Raw genomic sequence first — 20,180 nt, forward strand, 5'->3', positions numbered from 1 at the left:
CACCCGAAGGCTTCTGCGCATGCGCAGCCTCTCGTTTCCGTGGAAAGACAGCTGCGATATATAGAATGACGTCATGCGAGTCGGAGGAGAGGGAGAGGCGGACATGAGGCCTCGGTTTCATCCACGTGGAAGAACTTCTTCACCTGGTTCAACATAACTATACAAACGATGATTTATACTTTTGCCAATCACGCTAATATTTTACACTTCAAGGGTATACCGGGGATTTTGTATTGTACTCCCATACAGTTTGTGAACTCGTAAAGAAAGGTGTGTGAACAATAATTGCCAATATCGATGATTACCATTCATTAAAACACTGGATTCAGTTTCCATAATGAACTTGATAAGATCTCTCAAATACCATGCTCACTGCTCAATGAACCCATTTAAAACTCAACATCTATAGTTTTCATCTGTGATAAACCCGACATCATCATGATTATTTTTCTCAGACTCATGTTGTTAGTGTCCAGATATTTAGTCACTTACATTGTAGTTTATATTTGATTTGCTATATGCAGACATACATTATGTGCCTGCATGTATACATAGTCACTAGTTATTTTTAATACTCCTCTATGCAAGTCCATCAAGAGCTTTGCCATAATAAAATATAAAGCATCTATTACATTTAAATGAATCATGTAGAGATTATTAGGCACTAAATCAGTGAATATATTTAGGTCCAAGTCTTTTAGTTCAGTTTCAAGGTAGGTTTTAGTTCTGTTACACTGACTAATCAGCACCCAAATGCTAAAATACTACTTATTTATCTATTAATAATTACTTATATTTGTGTGCTTCAATTGATTAAACGTGACTTTATTCAGGAATATGCACCAAGTGAGCACAATCTAAACTAAAGTCTCAAAACTATATATTTTGACACAGGGCCCCCTATAAAAGACAAAGGACGCTCCTTGGCAGCTATTTTACTTAACAGCATTCCAACAATTAATGGCGCGTTATTGGTGCGATTGAATAGCAATACACACATTACCACAGACTCAGCCCTGATATATCATATTAAAAGCACACCAAGCATCTCCTTTAAGAGGGGCAAATAGGAAATAATTAAAAAAAACAAAATCAACGGTGTTGTAAAACTTGGACCTTTGGTTTGGTTATCAGCCTTCAAGACACAGACACATAAATGAATAAAGAACTTCACGCAGACTTGATTAATTGTACTGTATATTAGCCAGTAATGCTTACACATTGATGAACTCCACTGTAACCAATACATAACCACACCAGCAGCTAGCATAATGTGTGTAGGTCAATTCAATTTACAAGCAACAGTGTGTGTTCTGGATATCCAAAAATTCATTTCATGCATTGCAATTCAATCAAGTGTTATATGTGATCATTGTGTATGAAATTAGTATTGCAGTTATCACAGATGTCTCTGTGTACGAGACAAACATCTATAAAAAGATAAACTTAAATATTAAGCTAATATATTAATTAGTTACAGAATATGTTCCATTGGAAATAGGAACCTGAACAGATTCCTACCTTATAGGAACAAGTAATAGATAAAGAGATTTACGTGTTCTGTGAACCCTCATCACGGTCTCAGAGGCATGAAATATATATTGTGAGGTACCACACAAGAAGGCTGTTTTAGCCGTCCTCTCTTAACGTGGAATACGTGGGCGTGTGTCAGAGTAAATCCAATCAGAAGCGTCCAAAAACGTTGCATCTCGACTCCAGCCAGTGAAGCACCAGGTGGGGAAGTGGGCTCCAGAAATTGAGGTCAGTGGAGGCATTTCTCCCGCTGACGCAGCTTCGCTCTGCATCACCGTTCTTCGGCATGTTTACCCAACGCAGCAGAACTTCAGGAGACGCAGAGGCTCGGGGCTCGGCTCAGAGCGGGCCCTCGGGTCTCTTCTCCAGACTGTACTCCTGGGTCCGCTTGGCCTTCCACCCCAGCAGCATCAGGAGGGCGATGCCCATGACCTTGTAACCCACCTGTAAGCCCAAGTACCTGCAGGGGTCAGACAGACGGAGACAGATCAGAATCAGAACCTTTTATTTGCCAGGTATGTTTACAGAAAAGAGGATTTTTTCTTGGCTGAAGGTTCATAACATAAGACATTAGACGAGTCAATCAACAACAGTGCAATAGATATTAAATTAAGTGTAACATTAAGTGCTCAGACAAACAGATAACAGTAATGTAAAGTGTGTGTTAAAGTGTGATGTTGGTGAGGTCAACAGGGGCGTGGCTGTACTGCCTGTGCGAGATGCGTTCTGAGTGGTGCGTTTTCTAACCGGTTCCTCAAGATGTTGTTGTCGTAGTAACCACAGCTGAACTTCTTTCTACACACGCGCCTCCACCAGATGCACGACGTATCGATGGCCGTCCCGAAGAGAGCGGGGGCGGGCAGCCAGGCTGAGAGGGTAAACACAGAGGTGAGTATGCAGTAAACACAAAGGAGAGTATGTAGTACACACAAAGGAGAGTATGTAGTAAACACAAAGGAGAGTATGTAGTACACACCTAGGAGAGTATGTAGTAAACACAAAGGAGAGTATGTAGTACACACAAAGGAGAGTATGTAGTACACACAAAGGAGAGTATGTAGTAAACACAAAGGAGAGTATGTAGTACACACCTAGGAGAGTATGTAGTAAACACAAAGGAGAGTATGTAGTACACACAAAGGAGAGTATGTAGTAAACACAAAGGAGAGTATGTAGTACACACCTAGGAGAGTATGTAGTAAACACAAAGGAGAGTATGCAGTACACACAAAGGAGAGTATGTAGTACACACCTAGGAGAGTATGTAGTAAACACAAAGGAGAGTATGTAGTACACACAAAGGAGAGTATGCAGTAAACACAAAGGAGAGTATGTAGTACACACAAAGGAGAGTATGTAGTACACACAAAGGAGAGTATGTAGTAAACACAAAGGAGAGTATGCAGTACACACAAAGGAGAGTATGTAGTACACACAAAGGAGAGTATGTAGTACACACAAAGGAGAGTATGTAGTACACACAAAGGAGAGTATGTAGTAAACACAAAGGAGAGTATGCAGTACACACAAAGGAGAGTATGTAGTAAACACAAAGGAGAGTATGTAGTACACACCTAGGAGAGTATGTAGTAAACACAAAGGAGAGTATGTAGTACACACCTAGGAGAGTATGTAGTAAACACAAAGGAGAGTATGTAGTACACACCTAGGAGAGTATGTAGTAAACACAAAGGAGAGTATGTAGTACACACAAAGGAGAGTATGTAGTACACACAAAGGAGAGTATGCAGTAAACACAAAGGAGAGTATGCAGTAAACACAAAGGAGAGTATGTAGTACACACAAAGGAGAGTATGTAGTACACACAAAGGAGAGTATGCAGTAAACAGAAGAGTATGCAGAGAGTAAACACACGTCTACCCCCGTGGTGGAGCGAGAGCCACTAGAGGGCAGTCCAACATTGCTCTGATGACGGAATTCTAAGTGAAGTTTAATTAATTGCTCTTTCTTAATTCTGTTGCAGCCCGACTGTACAAAGCCCTCAAGTCTGCAATGTGTTAGAATAAATAAGCACTTTAAATGAATATATAGGCTAAATTAACCAATACTTTGTGAGGAAACTAAACTCATTCATATAAAATATAATTCCATCACTCTTATCATAATAAGTATAAGTTCATAATAGCAGACTTCCCATTGACACTTTTATTTCAGTTCACATTTAATTGTCATGTCACGAATGTCACCTTTTAGCTAATAAAACATTATTAAAGGTTTACCTCGTATTACACGGTTACAAAAAAAAGAAAATAAAAAGAAATAAATATTTATAATTGTATTATATTTATAATAATTAATTAAAATACTACATAATTGAATCGATCATTAACATATTTTGCACAATGTAGTCATGCAAATAATTTTTCCTCAGATTCAGAGGCTCTATAATAAGCTTTCGTTTGACAAACAGAAGCTTATCGTTAATACAATAACTAGTTATTCATACGAGGATGGCACTGACTTACCTAATATTCTCATGAGTAAAAATTGAATTCCTATCGCAAATGACTTCTCTTCAGAGGGAACACATCTGAAATGAACAGAAAAAGAAAAAAGAAGGTTAATACCTGCGTTTCATATTGGTGCACAGAGTCAGTCTTCGAATACAATAACAGCAGAAGTGATTAATCATATTTCATATTTCAAAAACAGCCATGTATTCTTTTTTTAGACAGCTGCAATTAAATTATAGAAATAAATCTGATTGAACATCTTTATGATATCTTGTAAAGTTAACTTCTCATCAAATTTCCCAACTTGTGCCGTAGTCTCTGGACTTTCATTCATTCTCAGCTCGCCCACATGGAGAGCCCAGAGTACTCCTTTAAGAACTCTTTTGACTTTATCAACCAAACGTTTTGTCAAAAAACGAATATACTAAGTCAACGCCTTGAAGCAGCATTTGGCGTCAACTAGATCAGAATATAAAGGTCATAATCACAATTAATCACAAGCAGCTTATATCATCCATTAGAGCAATTTTGGTCGTTTTGACTTTACCTTGAACACATTAAAAACACATACAAAAGTATCCGTGAATACACTGCAATACATATTGTTGTCCTCCCTCACCTGAGCACCATCATGTACATGGGGTTGTGAGTGAGGCAGGCGATCAGCGAGGCCAGGGAGATGACCAGGATGACGGGGACGACAAGGTGTGGACAGTTGTTGGGACAGGGAGCAGGCCGGGCATTACGCTCGCTCCCCGATATGCACCTGCAGTTGGTGTACAGCTGTATCCAGGCAGAAAGCAAAATAAACATTATTGTGGTTTTCTTTACAGAGAAAATTAAAAACAAGGTTTTGGAAATACATATATTTGCTTTATTGCCGAGTGAGAGATGAAGACTGACACCACCCTAATATCTGTATTCCAAATATGAAGCTCCGGCACGTTAGCAGCCGGTGAGCTGGAAACCTGCTGGTAGACTGGTCTCATTATGCTAAGCTAAGCTAAGCGCCTCCTGGCTCTAGCTTCATATTCAGCACACAATCATGAGAGTGGCATTGATCTTCGCATAAAGGAAAACACCATATTTCCCAAAATGTCTGTGAGAAGGTTGGATTTTTGCAGATGTTCTGATGGCTATAAACTCCTTCACCGTTTATTTTCTACATTTAAAATGGACCTTTCCCCTCTCAAACTACACCATATACCTTTTGGCCGGTTTATTAAACTCAAAACACAGCGATAGCTAATGAAAACGTATTCAGACCTTATCGGAGTCCACAAGAAAGACAAAATAAATATTCAGAGACTTCCCTGGGATTAATTCATTAAACTTGCTGTAGCCGTCACTGTCTGTGTTTGTACTGCAGTATTTATTACACAGCAGGCTTCCAGGCCGAGTCAAACTGACTAATACAATATATTAGCGGTTTCACACATTCCACCCACTGGAAGATTATTCACAGGCTGCGACGTCTACATACTGGAGCTTTGCCGCTCTGAAAACTCCTCCTATACACTCCAGGACTAATACGCACTGATCGGACATTGAAATGTGTGTTCATGGCAGATGTGTTACATCTAAATACTGCCGAAAGAAGCCAAAGTCACTTATCCGTAGTGTTATTTAACAATCTAGACTGTTTTGAGTTGCCTAGTGTTGGAGACATTGTCCAAAGAGTCTGTCTGCCTTCTAATATAAAGGGACTATATGGCACTCAACTTCTGGCACAATGTCTCTTATTCGCGGTAATCTTTGGCGCTTTGAACACATAAGCCAAGCCATCTAATTACACTATATTTGAGAGAATCTGACCAGCCGATGTCTCCAAATCTAGGCAACTCACGTCAAAACAATCTATATGGATAAAAAGCATGACAAGGTGAGACGGAAAATTCATCAATGGAAGAAAAAAGTGATCCTTTTGAGAATCAGATTTAAAAAGGCTCTCGATGCAGCGAATGCTTTCCCTACGTCACTCTGCCCCGACACAGTTCAGGTTAATAACACCACTTACAGGCTAATGTACGGAGCCTGAAACATATTCCTTCCTCCCACAGAACAATTATACACTTTTTCATAACTTTTACTGCTGTAAAAACAAGCGGATATATTCTTTAGGTTTTCAGAAAGCTTATCTAGTATTCCTATATTTCATGATTAGTCTGCATGAGGTAATTCATTGTATTGTTATTCTGGTGTTGCAAAAATATTCCCCAGATTAAAAAAGGCAGCCAGAAGTCAAGTCGTGGTGATGCATCACAAGCATGTCTTCATGACTCATTGTATACATTTCATAAACAGTACACTGCATGCTGATGTTAAATATATACCTGTTGGGACTAAACCATGAGCGGGTGCTTATAGGAGGGCACTGACCTGAATCCTGTGGGTGTTGTTGAGGACTTTGGTGAAGTTGGTGCAGCCCGCATGGCAAGGAGAAATATACTCGACTCCATCAGAGCCACACACCGGGTTGAAGGCCCCGGCGGGGCAGGAGCAGTTGGAGTAGCAGAGGGAAAGAGACCTGTGGAGGGCAGAGCAGCCCATGTTTCATTAGCATGTTGAATTTGGATTTTTGACATCCTAGTACTTTGTGACTTTATCAGCATCCTGCAGTCACAAAAGGTTCAAATGGGATGTTTTTGCAATTTAAATGTAATCTACGCACAAATATTAAGTTACAAAGAAAAAAAAAGAAAGTGAGTGACCATGCTAGCTCAAACACAGTGAAGTGATAGTGTGTAAGATTTGGTGACTTCCAGCAGTGAGGCTGCAGACTGTAGTCAACTGAATACCCCTCCTCTCAGTCCTCCCGCTCCAAGACTGGAACCGTGAGCAGAAACCCGTGCTAACGCAGTTCGTCTCAGAGGCCAATCTGCTTTTGCACCCACCGACTAACATTTCACAAGCGTGTCAGAGAACTACGGCGGCCTTCATGCAGCGTAAACATGCAAAAGGCCCTCTCTAGAGCCGGTGCTTGGTTTGTCCTTTCCGGGCTACAGTAGAAACAATGCGGTGCAACATGAAGGACAAGAACCAGCTTCCTATGTGGTCTGAAGGACTCATTCTAAACTGACAAAACCATGACCATTCTTAGTTAGTTATGATATGAAAGCTATAATAGTATAGAATTTAATAGTATTACATTTCTGCCAATAGATCCATATGATAAACACTGGACATTTAAGTCTCTGCACTTTCATTTCATGGAGGAATTGTTTTCCCTAATTTGGATGCTGATTTATTATATTTTTGTTTAAGACGCCGTCTTGTCATTAAAAGGTGCCCTGAGGATTATTTGACCACTATTAGTGTTTTTACAAGCGGACCCCTGATTCTTAATCACACACACACACACACACACACACACACACACACACACACACACACACACACACACGCACACACACACACACACACACACACCCGATGCAATACCCTTTCCTGTCACAGTTTCAGGCTGTTCCTCTGATCTACAGTCAGTGGCAGAAATGCAGCAAAAAAAATCTATGCAGCAACGTGCCAACAGAAAGGCTGGCAAGAGGAAGAGGAGGACCGCTAGCAGGCAAACGGTGTAAACAATGCAGGTTCCAAAAATACTGACACACGCATGATGCCTTTTCATGGTTGGGCGTGCAGTTGGAAGTTATGTTGAGAGGTAATATTTGCCCATTTTACCCCAAATCTTAGCCAGGCTAACCTACAATTTACATATTAATGAACGCAAACGTTAACAAAGGAATGTGTTATACTGCATTAGGTGTCACTGTCTGTGTGTATATGCTCCCAGATTTGATGAATGAAACAGATAGGAAATTTAAGGACTTGGGAAGTCCAATTTTTACACGAGCTAAACTGGATGTATGTGACCACCAATGAAAAGTCCCAAAACCTAAAATACCCCTTTAAGAAACAAAGCTTTTCACATCATTAGATCGCCCCCACCCTTCTCACTCACCCATACTGTTCGATCTGGTAATGATTGACCTCGGAGACTTTCTGTGTGGGACAGCCCATGAAGAAGAGAGGGATGAAGAGGAGGGTGGACATGGTCAGCATGGCGACGGAGAAGCGCGGGATGGTCTTCAGGGACAGGCCGGCCTTCTTCATGATGACCCCGCCTATCAGCATCCCCACCGCGACAGCTGGCAGATTCAGAGCACCTGGGAACCGCGGACAGCTCAGTGATCGGCACAGAAAGATGCTAATTGTTGTGTTTTATACGTTTTCTGACATTGTGACACAAATGGCAGGTGCAGTCTGTCATATTGCAACACTTTAGAAAGGGGGAAACAACCCAAATAACATCTTTGTGTGGGGAAAGATGACAGCAGAAACCTACTTCCCCCTGTGGAAAGGGGCCATAGTGCAAGCAGGCTGAGAGACTCCACAGTGTCCATTAAAGGAATTTAACAGAGCGTTTCATTTCGAGTTCATAAAAATGGTTCAATACAAACGACGCTGTACATCAGGACTTGGATCATTAAACGGCCGACATCGATGACAAAGCAGTCGACTGAGCGTGATCCATCATCATGGGATCTGCTCCCGAAGCCCCATCGTTACGTTTGCACTTACCGACCAGCAGGCTGCTGTAGGCGGCCGTCGCGCTGTACTGCCGCTCCAGAAACTTGTTGAGGAACGTAGCGAGGCCCGCGATCACCGAGGAGAAGCAGCACTGGGCCAGGACCAGCAACAGGAAGAGAGGGCTCAACAGGAGGCGCAGAAACATTCTGGGAAACACTGATGAGACACACAGATTACTGGAAATGACTTCAGTAAAAACCCTCTCCCTCTTATCTGGACACGTATCCAACAGGTGGAACCTTTGCAGTCTGATTTCAATAAACCTACATTTCAGGAAATCCAGTAAGGAGGCATCTGTCTTCTTGAAGTCATCACTTATGTCCGTTTCACTCCCAATCACCTGGAACACAACATGCCGTGTAAAGCTGTGCACGTGAAAGCAAATATCTGCTCTGTAATGAATACAGTTGTACCAATTTAAACATACAAGACCTCGGGAAATCTAGAGGGACGCTTGCAAAATCACATCAGCTCTGTTCTTAGTTGGAAGGCTTGATTCATCAAAAAGTGTATTTGTTTATTATTTGTCCCACCTCTCCCAACCCCCCCTTGTCTCTTCATGCTGCATTCAGTGACGTGGGAACATTAGAAATGAATTGACAGCTGTGTGCAAAAGCTCCACAGTCTTCAAGCATTCAAAATCACCCGAAGCTGTCAAACACCACAATGGAACATCGTTTTAGTTCTTGTCTCGCAAAGAGAAAATGTGTTGTGGCTCTTTCATACAGAAATACACGTCCTTAGTTTTAATGTGTGACATGTTCCAAATGTGTTTATTTCCGTAGCTTCGTATGACGCGTGCTAACGATCTGGCACCTGATTGAGAAGGATTTTTTAAATCATAGTTATCGTGCCTTTAGGTAACACTTTACAACAACAGCCTTATTTATTTTTTTTCCCAGGTCAGGTCCTGGAAAAAGCTGGGAAAGCCAAAACGTGGCTTCACTCAGAGGGGGACAGAATCTGGCTTCTTCTTTTCTATGGTTTCTGCAAATTGTACAAATTGTACAAATCAATTCTTGGGACTGAAAAGTGTCCGGTATCATGATAAGTCAATCATAACGTGGCGTAATGTGTTGATGTTTGTATTGAGAAGATGGAGAAAAACCAGAGCAGTACAATGCAATGCTGACACACAGCCAGTAGGTGTCAGTAAAACATGAGCGATACAATCCAATGAATGTTTAAACCAGGGCTGTTTTGCTCTGAAAGATCTCTGTGAGACTTACGTTGTCCCGTGAAGGCATTCTGCGAGGGAAGAAGAAGTAGGGGATGGAGGTGAGGAGCAGGCAGGTGGAGGCGATGAGCAGCCCCATCCACCAGGCGCCCACCCAGCGGGGGTCGCTCTGGGTCAGCTCTAGTTCAGCTTCTGCAAGGAAACGCGAGGCTTGAGTTCATCCCCCCTCGCTGTGAACTGACTGGAACATAAACGTTGGGGTGCTTCTGAAGACACGATCGTTGATCATTACCTAAACCAATTTTGTCCACGTCCACATAGATCCGCAGCATGACCGAGCCCAGCAGGTAGCCGATGGCAGGCCCGAATACAGACACCGCGAACAGGATGGCTGCGAACGAGAAAGCCAATGGAAGGCAGAGATTATGAAGGATTGTTGAGTCGTGTCACAATTAATAAGATGACTTTTTGTTCAAAATAGTCACATGCCGTTATTCTTTCACATGGTTTTGTGTCGGTTTGTCTGGGCTTTTATGCATTAATGGTGACAAAATCAATCTCTTCCTCGGTTCCACCTGCAAAGCACCAATCAGTGGGCTGCTCACAATGAACCAATCAGGTTTAGTCTCTCTACCACGACTCCTCACCGCTGTGACTGAGGATAACAAGGATGAAAATAAGTCCTGATAAGCCGCTAAATCTTAAATTTAAAAACCTGATTGACTTTAACAAAAACATTATGAATCACATTTGTTGGAACTCGGTAAAAATAAAAAATAAGCAACGTTAGCTGGGATGAATTCAGGCTTCCAGCTGCTAAACATTTAAGTAATCAGATGCGAACTCTCATGTGCTCCTAACTTTAAAGTTTTTCCCTTTAAAACGTGTGTTGTGCGGCAGCAGACACAATGTCTGACAGTGATGACATCCAGAGCTCTGGCACTGGCACGAATGTTTCTGTTTGTCCAGGCAACAAGGGTAGATTTACTATCTAGATTACCATCTCTTGGAGCCATGCGGGAGAATAAAAGATGCTACGGGTGGAAAGAAGATCAGCAGAGAAAGGGACAGATAAACTGAAAGAAATGTAGGAAGGAATCAGAGAGATTTGTAGATTGTAGAGTTTCTTTGATTGTTTTAAAATGGCATTTTTACAAAAGATTTGATGGGACCAAACATGTCTGAATTTAAAACATGTGTATATAATGTCTTATATAACTGCCTTCACAAGCTACTGAAATTATTTTGTGTATAAAAATCATTACTTTTGTTCTGCCCATATTATAGCATATAGAAAACCAATTTAAAAAAGTGATAGGATTTTCATATTCAGGATGCCTATTATTTTGACCAATGAAAGAGAACCTTTTCAGTTTTGCTAAATGAGATATGAAACACCTCAAAAACACATTTAAAACCCCAGTCACAAAACACTTGTTTAAAATCTGTGTATCGAAAATCTTTTCTGCATGAATCCCTTGGGACGATGGCACCATGTACCTCAGGTTGTGTTCTCTTTTCTCCAAACAAATCGATCTACCGCTGAACTACAGGTCATTCACCTATGTAAAGAGGGGAGTTGCCAGGCCCAGCATAATCATCAATGTAGGAAATCCCAAACGGCTGGATGGGCACCGATCCCACGCCGAAGAGCAGCTGAGCGCTGGCCATGAGCAGCCACAGGTTGTTGGTGTCGGCCAGGCGCCTGGTCTCGTCGCGGCCGCAGGACTCCAGGCCGCTCGAGTTCCTCTGCAGGTTGCAGATGTCGTGGCGATCTGGATCACGGCAGGTGGTCGCGCACGGGCGGGAAGGAGGAGGAGGAGGAGAAAAACAAGTTAAAGATAAGCTAGTGGATGCAGAGGTCCAACTCATTTCCTGAAGCCTCTCTGTCCCTTCACTGACGCCGTCTGGGGGTCACTTTTAAAGAAGGACATTGCTTTTGCAAATTAAATGCCTTGGAGGCGACTCTAATCTTAACTTTCAGCAAGTGCATAGAGTTTCAGGATTTCCTTCTGTTTTTTTAAGTTCAGCTGGAGGATTTCCGAGTACAACGAGCCAAAGAGTTGTACTCCCGCTGAGCGCTCTGGAGCCTCCGCTGAGAAGACGCGTTCTCGACGATCCCCCTTCGCAAAGTCTCATAAATTGCACTGACATATTTGTACATTCCCGAGTCGCCCTGGCTCTGGACTGTCACACCAGCCGTCACATGCAGGCGTACTTACTGTGGAGGACGGAGTCGTAGTCGTAGGGCTGGGATAGGAAGTGAGGTAAGGTCAGCATCAAGGCGCTGACGGCCATCAGCAGTCCGCCGATTCCAATGATGCGAGGACGGTGAACGCGGTTTCCGAAGTAGCTCACGAACACAATCAGCACACTGTTGCTGATCTAAGAGACAGGAAACAAAGAGACACATGCTTCAAAGAGGGGCCATAGGGATCATCTCTCTTTACAAGTCAATCCTGTCTTCTCAGGTCTCACATTAACAACATGACCAATGGGACTCTCAAAACCAAAGATGGAAGTGGCCTGGGTTGCAATGTAATGCTAATTGAGTGCAGTCTGCGCACATTCCCAGGCACAGTATAGAATGAAATGTTTAAAAAACACATTTTAAGCAAATAGCATGCAATCAAGTCAGATCTCGTTAATCACATTCACACAGAACAGAAGTGCAGCCAAGTCCTGAGAGGATGGGAGCCGCAAAAGAATTTTAAAAGGCAGCAAATGTCAACATGGTAAATCAATCATTGACTAGTGACCCCTGGTCCATGCAAACCTGGAACACATGTATCTGTGTGATGCATTTGAATCCCACTTGAGTTATGAAACCCTGCACTCTCCAGGACGAGCATGTACGAGCATGAGTGTTATCATTTTCTTGACCCCACGCATCCGCAATAGAACAGAGCCAAAGTACTTCTGGCTCGCATTCTGGAAGTGTGATTTTGATATGTTGCTTGTTCTCCAATTCCTCCTTTGTCGTTGGCATCCTTGAAATAAAGCTATCAGGAACTCAGGCTGCGAGAGGTTGTGTTGTTGTTGGCTCCTACCTCGTGGAGAGAGGAAATGGTTCCCGAGGAGTAGCTGCTGAGGCCGTAGCGTCTCTCGATTGTGCTGATTGTGCTCTTGAAGCAGGCGCTGTACAGCAGCTGGGACAGCTGCAGGAGGCCGTGGCACAGGACAAACAGCTGGGACGGACAGACAGGCAGGCAGACAGACAGGCTTGAGTCTCGAAAACAGGTTATCGTCACAAATGTCAAGTGTCTTTTGTGCCATTTTCAACAGCAAGAGACACTTAGCTGCAAAGAGGCAGATCAGAGTCAAAGCCTAAAACGTGTTCCTCCCCAGATGCCTAAATTGTTCCAAGAAACGGAGACCCCTTCAGAGGAATCGCATCGACATCCCATATGTGGCGTCTGAGAGAAGTAACAGAGGATTCGACTGAAACACAACTTTCTTTTTCAGCGCAAGCAACATTACTGAGAGGAAGTTCGAACCACTGGAGTTCATACTTAAACATCAGAAACGCAATATTATCTGTGCAGCGAAATGCAGTGAGGAAAGTAGAACAGAAGCTTCACAAAAAAACACGACACGATTTACAAGCACCGACGCATCAGGAACCATTCCCCACCGTTTAAAGACGAGAAACACCATTTTGAAAGCTGAAATGTACATATTTTAGTCAAAAACACAGATGGATTGAATAAGATGGTGTAGTAATAGAAAACGTTCAAGTCAAAGATGTATCTTAAATAAAAGTACAAAAGAATAGTGAAAACTAGAATCACTGCTTCAGGGTTGTAAGCCTCCGTCATTGTTTTTTAAATCTGGAGAAACGTGTGCATTCGTCAGAATTAGCACATCAAAAAAATGTGCGAAGAAATGCGTTCCTGATCCATAGTCTCATTCACGAGAACGGGGCGGGCGTGAGGTCACCGTGACCTTGACTTACGACCACCAACATACGGTTTATCCTCGACGAGGTGGATGTTTGTGCGGAACTTAAATATTTCTCCTTCAGGAAACTCCCTGCTGCGATATCGCATTCACGACAATGGACCATGTGGACGAACAACCAGAAAACATAATGCCTTTCGGGGAATGACATGTGAAAGTACTCATTATGCAGAATGACCTCTTTCAGAAAGTTAATTATTGTTATACATTATCAGATTATTATTATTGATTTATCAGTAAGTAAGCAGGTTTTTAATGCCGTAGCTGGTTGATATGGACTAATCTTGACATATGCTTTGTGCGCATAATGATAAACTAAAAAGTGCGAGATGGGAGTCATTGTTTTCCAAGTCTCAAGCCTTTCACTAAATCAAATGTCATGTTATATCTGAAACAGAGTTACTATAGTGAGTTTGAAAAAAAACTAAACAAAACATGGTTTTATTACAAAGAAATCCCACTCATGTGTGCACTAAATATGAAGCTATATTCACTGGACTATTTCTTGGGAGCATTTGCCAGGCAACCAGCAGACCCTCCAGGAGGTCACACACACACACACACACACAAATTAAGTACTTAGTTACTTTCCTCCTCTGGATCCAGAAGCCATTTTGATGAACGTTTTCGCGGCGTGATCGATTGCGGTGTCTTATGGCGAGGCATTCATTCATGAAGCGTGTGTTCCAGTGACGACATCTTGGAATCCTGGTCAGCCAAAGACTGAAGCCTGAAGCGATACTATATATGTGTCTCCAATTGAGCGCACGACTTCCCTCTTCTCACCCGGAGAGGAGACACGGAAAGATCAATGTCGCCCATCCGGGACGAGCCGCTCGCCCGTCTGTGCGTCAGGAGACGTTCAGACACGCCGATGACTTCGCCGAGGAGAAGATGCGTGTCGGGATTAGGAGTTTGCTAAGAAAACAGCGATAAATCCAAGCTTTCAGTTTGTTTGGCGTCTGCCAGGTTTGGCTGAGGGAGAATACACTCAGAACAGTTAATGCTCCTTTTAAAGCTTGGCTTAATGTTTTTTTAGCACACACAATAGACGCTTTCACACTAATAGTTCATCCTCAATTTTGCATCAAGAGGACCCCTTTGCCCAGGCAGGCAAAGAGCCTCGTGTTTGTGATTGAGAGTCAAACAAAAGGTTCGAGGCTCACGCCTGTTTCTTTAACCACAGTTTCGGGTCAACTTAAAATCCTCTTGAGCCTTTGACGATGTCGAATTTATAATTTTTTTTATTGCAAATAACGCTTGGCAGAAACAGCGTGTTTTTTTTTCGAAATGAGGCCTCTGGCTTTCTGACTTTTGGCATTAAAATGTCAGCATTAGTGTGAGAAAGTGCAAAAACTAGTTTCTTGCTCCCAATCGTTAATAAAAAAAAATAATTAGCATGTTATTTTTTTCTTGATGAAGAGACATTGCATATTGTTAAAACTTGGATAAGAGTCAGAATATTGACAATAAAAAAGGTGCAGCGGTGATTAAGCTGGGGCACAAGACTATAGTGAGTCAACATGATGTCACACTGGGAAGACGCAGGGTTTATTATTTACACAAGACTATTTGATGTTCGCAAGCAGGACGGAGATTAATCCTCCGTGGATTATGGACATATTTATCCCTTTTGAACGCTCTCCGCTTCGTCTGTTCGCAAGTCATTGTCCTGGCCTTCAACCCCGCTGCGAGGGGAAGAATCGCGGGAAGTTCATACTTCCATTTCAAACGCTTTTTTACAACAGGGGAGCGTGTTGGAGCTACGACGGGGATGTAAACTCTTGTCTTTTTTTGGGCTAAAAAAAGGCCTGCCCTACTTGGTCAAAAAATTTGAAAAAAAGTAGGAAAAGCTAAGAGTAAGTCTCCCAGGATACTTGAAAGAAACCAAAGCCACAGATTTGCCTCCGTTCATTGTGAAAAAAACATAAAAAAGGTTTTGCCGCACAATGCTTCCTGATCAAAAGGAGAACTTTCTCTGATTTAAAGCCATCGGTAAATACGAAGGGGAATACTCTTAGTCCTTTTCTTTGCATGAAAAGATTAGCTACGGGTCTAAGGCTAGAGACAGTACACGGTTAGCTTAGCATAGATGCTGGAAACCGCTAGCTTGGCTGTAAGGACATCCAGCCAACAAACATCTCTAAATCTAGCTAGTCAGCATTTTACAGATCAGTTTAATCAGCAGAAAAACCTGAAGATCCAAAGTGATTTGTGGTTATGTGCCAGACAGCTGTATTTCTTGGCTGGAAGCAGTGACTTCCTGGAGTCTTGTCGTCTGGCAGATAAAACTGTTGTTTTCACTTTTTTTTTTACCGTTCAAACAAACCAGATACGTGTTACTAAGAGTGCTTTAGCGATGATGGTAGATGGATTTGGTAATGTTGAAATAGAGCTATTGCTAGCGGATTTACCTTTATGTCCAGTCTTTGTGCTAAGCTAAGCTAAATGTCTGCTAAGCTACGCACTATTTGTATGGTTGTAAGGTTGCCAGCTGCTTTCATCAGTCTTATCCAACTCTCCAGAAGAAAAATTAGTAGTATTTCCCCCCCCCAAAAAACGCTAAGCCATCGCCCGCGAGAAACGTGCTCAGGTGCACTGAGGCGGGAGAGAGAGAGGAAAGTTTCTCTCCCCGCCGCTCAGGATGTAAACAGCTTGTGCCTCTGGGCAGAAACTTGGCAAAGGGATCCTAAAAGAGAGTTTGATGGTGTAACCCGGGCGCAGACTAGGTGTAGCCCACGGCAGATAAGCACGAGGAAAAGAAACTCAATGTCCTGATGAAATTTAGCAAATAGAGAGCCGTACAGCATGTACTGGTGTCAAGGACAGATGGACGACTATAGCATTGCTGCCCGTGAAACCATTGTCTCCCGAGGGAAAAGCGATTTGACAACTCGGGAAAAACAATAATTTCTAGGAATTTTCTCGACAGGAGGGCGACAGTGATCAGGAGTTGGTTTAAATAATATACACATGACCTGCTGCTTTCTCTGCTTTGATCCGAACTACTCCCATTGTGTAAATATACCGTTATGAAGCGCGCACCTTTAGTTACATTCACACTGGGCCAGAGGTTCACGACCAAGTCTCTATTTTGGAGAGATACGATGATGTCTGCAGGATCTGTTTCACCTCCACCCTCTCCATATTTGCACACCTTGGTTTCAACAGAGTGTGAGTGTGTGTGTGTGTGTGTGTGTGTGTGTGTGTGTGTGTGTGTGTGCGCGTGCATGTGCTGAGCTTTAAAGCAGCACTTGCCATGATAAACAAGAGGAGATTTGCAGTAACTGACTCGTGATAATGATTCAGATAAAAACAACTTCTTTATTTGTATTCACCTGTAGAAGTTGCCCAAGTGCTCGTCCACAGCGATCAGAGTATCGGGCGTGTTAGTCACGCTTCATTCACGTCACACAACATGACGAAGACATGTCATTTCTCGCTGAGTTATGCTGCAGTTTGGCCCCATTATTACTCATTGGGCAACAAGCTGTTTCCCTCCCGTTCTCATACAGCGAAGCCGAGTGTTCGTTTTGGCGCACGGTGGGTCGTTGGGGTCACATTGCCTCCCAGGGGTCAGCGAGACTTTGTCCAGAGGTGCAGAAAATATATAACACTTTCAGCCGGCTACAGCGGCCGAACGCATAAAAATGTCATAACTGAGACACAGATGAATTTAATGACACTAAACTGTCAACATTTGTCAGAAAAAGAAATGCATCTGAAGTCTAGTGTAATTTCTAAGAGGCGCAATAATTAGCGAATTAATCGATTGACAGAAAATAAATGTGCAACTTTACTGATTAATCAAATAGGCCATTTTTATTTTCTCCCCCAAGAATAAACACTCAGGTTTGAGGGTCTCAAAAAGGGGATTTGCTGCTTCTTCTCTTCTTATTATACCGTGTGTTGAAGAAGCTGTGTGACAAAACAGTTAGGCTCTAAAACATATTTATGACGTTTCACAAACCAAAATCAGTAAAATTATAAACAGATTAATTAATGGTGAAAAGAATTAGTTGCGGTCCCTAGGCATGTTATTTTTCATAATGGTTTTTGGCACTATGATAAGTCTGTGAAACACCATGCAACACAGTAGTACAATAACAAGTGCATTGTTGTGAACGGTTTCAGGGTGACAGCAAGATCTTCTCACATTGTTCTTCACTTCATTAAATGACTATTTTCTTCATCAGATTCATCAAGGCAACTCAAGTTAGTTCATTACCGACGACTTACATATATATTGATATATAAAACATATTTTTCTTTTTGAAAGTACCTCAACCCTTTGACAGAACTTGTTTATCTAAGGTGAAGTTGTGTTGACTCAACGCGACACAGGAGACACTCCGCGCGGGTTTTCCGAGAGAGAGAGAGAGAGAAAAGTCCGTGAAATATGTGTGTTATTCGGTATTACATATCTGCGTAACGTTACGCAATCTGCCCAAATCACACGTAGCTCAGGTGCTGCCGTAAACAACGAGGGAACAAGTGCTGCGGGTTAAACCATTCCATGCTAATTAAGCACCGCGCGCTCCTGCACGAGCCGCACTGATGCCTACCTTTATGCTGCAGCGCAACGTCCCGGGTTTCTTCATGGCTTTGGAGGAAAGTAGGTCCATTAGTTCAGCTCTTGTCCTCGCGCACTCCACTGAACTCAAGCAAATAGTTCGCAGCCTCGCGAGTTGTGTGTCAGAGGTTGTCTTTGTGTCTCTCCCCCCTAAAACACACACACACACACACACACACACACACACACACACACCGGTTTGCTGGACTTTTTTTTTTTTATGATTGTCGGTGATGTAATTGGACTCCACGCGTAAATGTTTTGAAAGTTTGTGAATTGAGAACAGACAGTCCCCGCGCGCTGATTGTCTGAGTCAGACAAGGACGCACGAGCCTGTGCAACACTCACCTGCAGAGCGCGTGAGCCGAACAATAAAGAAAAACAAGATTATACGCTGTGATTCAGGAGACATTTCCAGTCATTGTGATTACGGAGAGCTTTGTCGTCCGGCAGCAGCGCGCGTAATGCTTCATTAATGATGGTATGCGGGCTGGAGCCAGTGGGAAGCGGCCTTTGAGCGAGCCGACAGGCTGGAGGGTCAGTGTAGCTACAAGGGGCGTTCAACTGGCTGGAAACGTGGTCCGGGCGAGCGGGTCAGCGTTAATGACCAAAAAAGGTGACGCAAAACCTTTAGAAAACCGCAAAAAGGTGCGCTACACCAGTTTGAATGGGCGGATAGATGGCCACTGCTAAGAATACAACTTTATCAGACTATGGACTCTTAATTGTGTAGGATTAGACCGCACCTAGGCGCCTTCAATGTCCATTCAGGGTAACTGTAGAAACACCACTTCGGGTGAGACACAAAAAGTAAACACTTAATATTGTATTCCATTTTCTGCCAATAGATGCCCCTACAAGGTTCCTTTTACTATATATTTATTTAGTCCAATACTACTTGAAAAAAAGAAGCACAGGTGTTCCTCATAACATTAATCAGGGCTTCTTTGTATGCAAGTTTCCCAGTAAACCGTGACAGTGTGTCAGTGAGCCCACATGCACGACGCCATGACCCCGAAACTAAAGCAGCTAAATGGAATTCAGCTATCTTTCGTTTTATTATTTAAACCCGTGCTTTTTTTGTTTACTACTGTGACATGTCAAGATGTCTCCCATGAAAAGAGCCTATTAAAACATCCACATGAAGGTTTTTAATTGTTGCGGACCAACCAATCCCTTTATTATTATATATATACACACACTGTTTGGTGCAAAGTGTACACATACATATAAACACACTTCTATAACTCAGACTGCAAATGAGTGATCAGAGATTGTGTTGTTTGGTCTGGGTTTCCTCTTGGTTCCTAAAACAAGACTGTTTCTCTCTCTCTAGGCCGTCCATTGGCCCGTTTGTGACCTTCAGTCCGTCTGAACAATACCAATGCACGCTTAAGTGACTTGACGCAGGCGTTGAGCAGTTATCTGCCATGAGTCACGGTCATAAATCACCTCGATACACCGGGAAAAACACCTCAGAGCGAAATGAACGAAGAGATCGAGAGCGAACGTGATAATTGAGCTCAACTATTACAATCGTATGTGTCATAAAAACTTCTGTTATGAGACAACGCAATATATTATTAAGGATTATAGCAGCCCTGTGATGTATCGTGCACGTGACTATAATTACATGTTGATAGGGGGTTTTACAGAAAGCGTTGCCCGTGAAGGCAGGGTTGGTAATCTAAAAAAGTAAAAATAAAATAAACATTCGTAGTATTTGTTGAAAGTCTCTTGATATCCTGACAGCAATCAATGGATCAAACGCTCTCAACCAAAAGAAGGAGAAAGAAAGAAGGAGATCTGGTATCTGTGGCTGTCACTGACTCGTCTTGAATGTCCTTCAGCCCAAAGTAATGACCGGGTTTTT

At 42.6% G+C, this 20,180-nt stretch overlaps 1 protein-coding gene across 1 annotated transcript; it reads right to left on the bottom strand.

Moving 5' to 3' along the window:
- Positions 1-1,189: 1,189 nt before the first annotated feature.
- On the bottom strand, positions 1,190-18,359 carry slco2a1 (solute carrier organic anion transporter family, member 2A1; the record flags this gene model as incomplete). Its single annotated transcript, XM_079220412.1, has 14 exons — positions 1,190-1,993; positions 2,281-2,401; positions 4,020-4,084; positions 4,627-4,790; positions 6,387-6,534; positions 7,969-8,173; positions 8,589-8,753; positions 8,865-8,937; positions 9,827-9,966; positions 10,067-10,165; positions 11,337-11,549; positions 11,997-12,159; positions 12,825-12,962; positions 18,300-18,359. 14 exons carry the CDS (start codon positions 18,357-18,359, stop codon positions 1,873-1,875), a joined length of 1,875 nt encoding a protein of 624 aa, XP_079076538.1. The 3' UTR covers positions 1,190-1,872.
- Between the last annotated feature and the right edge of the window lie 1,821 nt (positions 18,360-20,180).

Source organism: Taurulus bubalis (assembly GCF_910589615.1).
Source record: "Taurulus bubalis genome assembly, chromosome: 7".
Lineage (NCBI taxonomy): Eukaryota > Metazoa > Chordata > Actinopteri > Perciformes > Cottidae > Taurulus > Taurulus bubalis.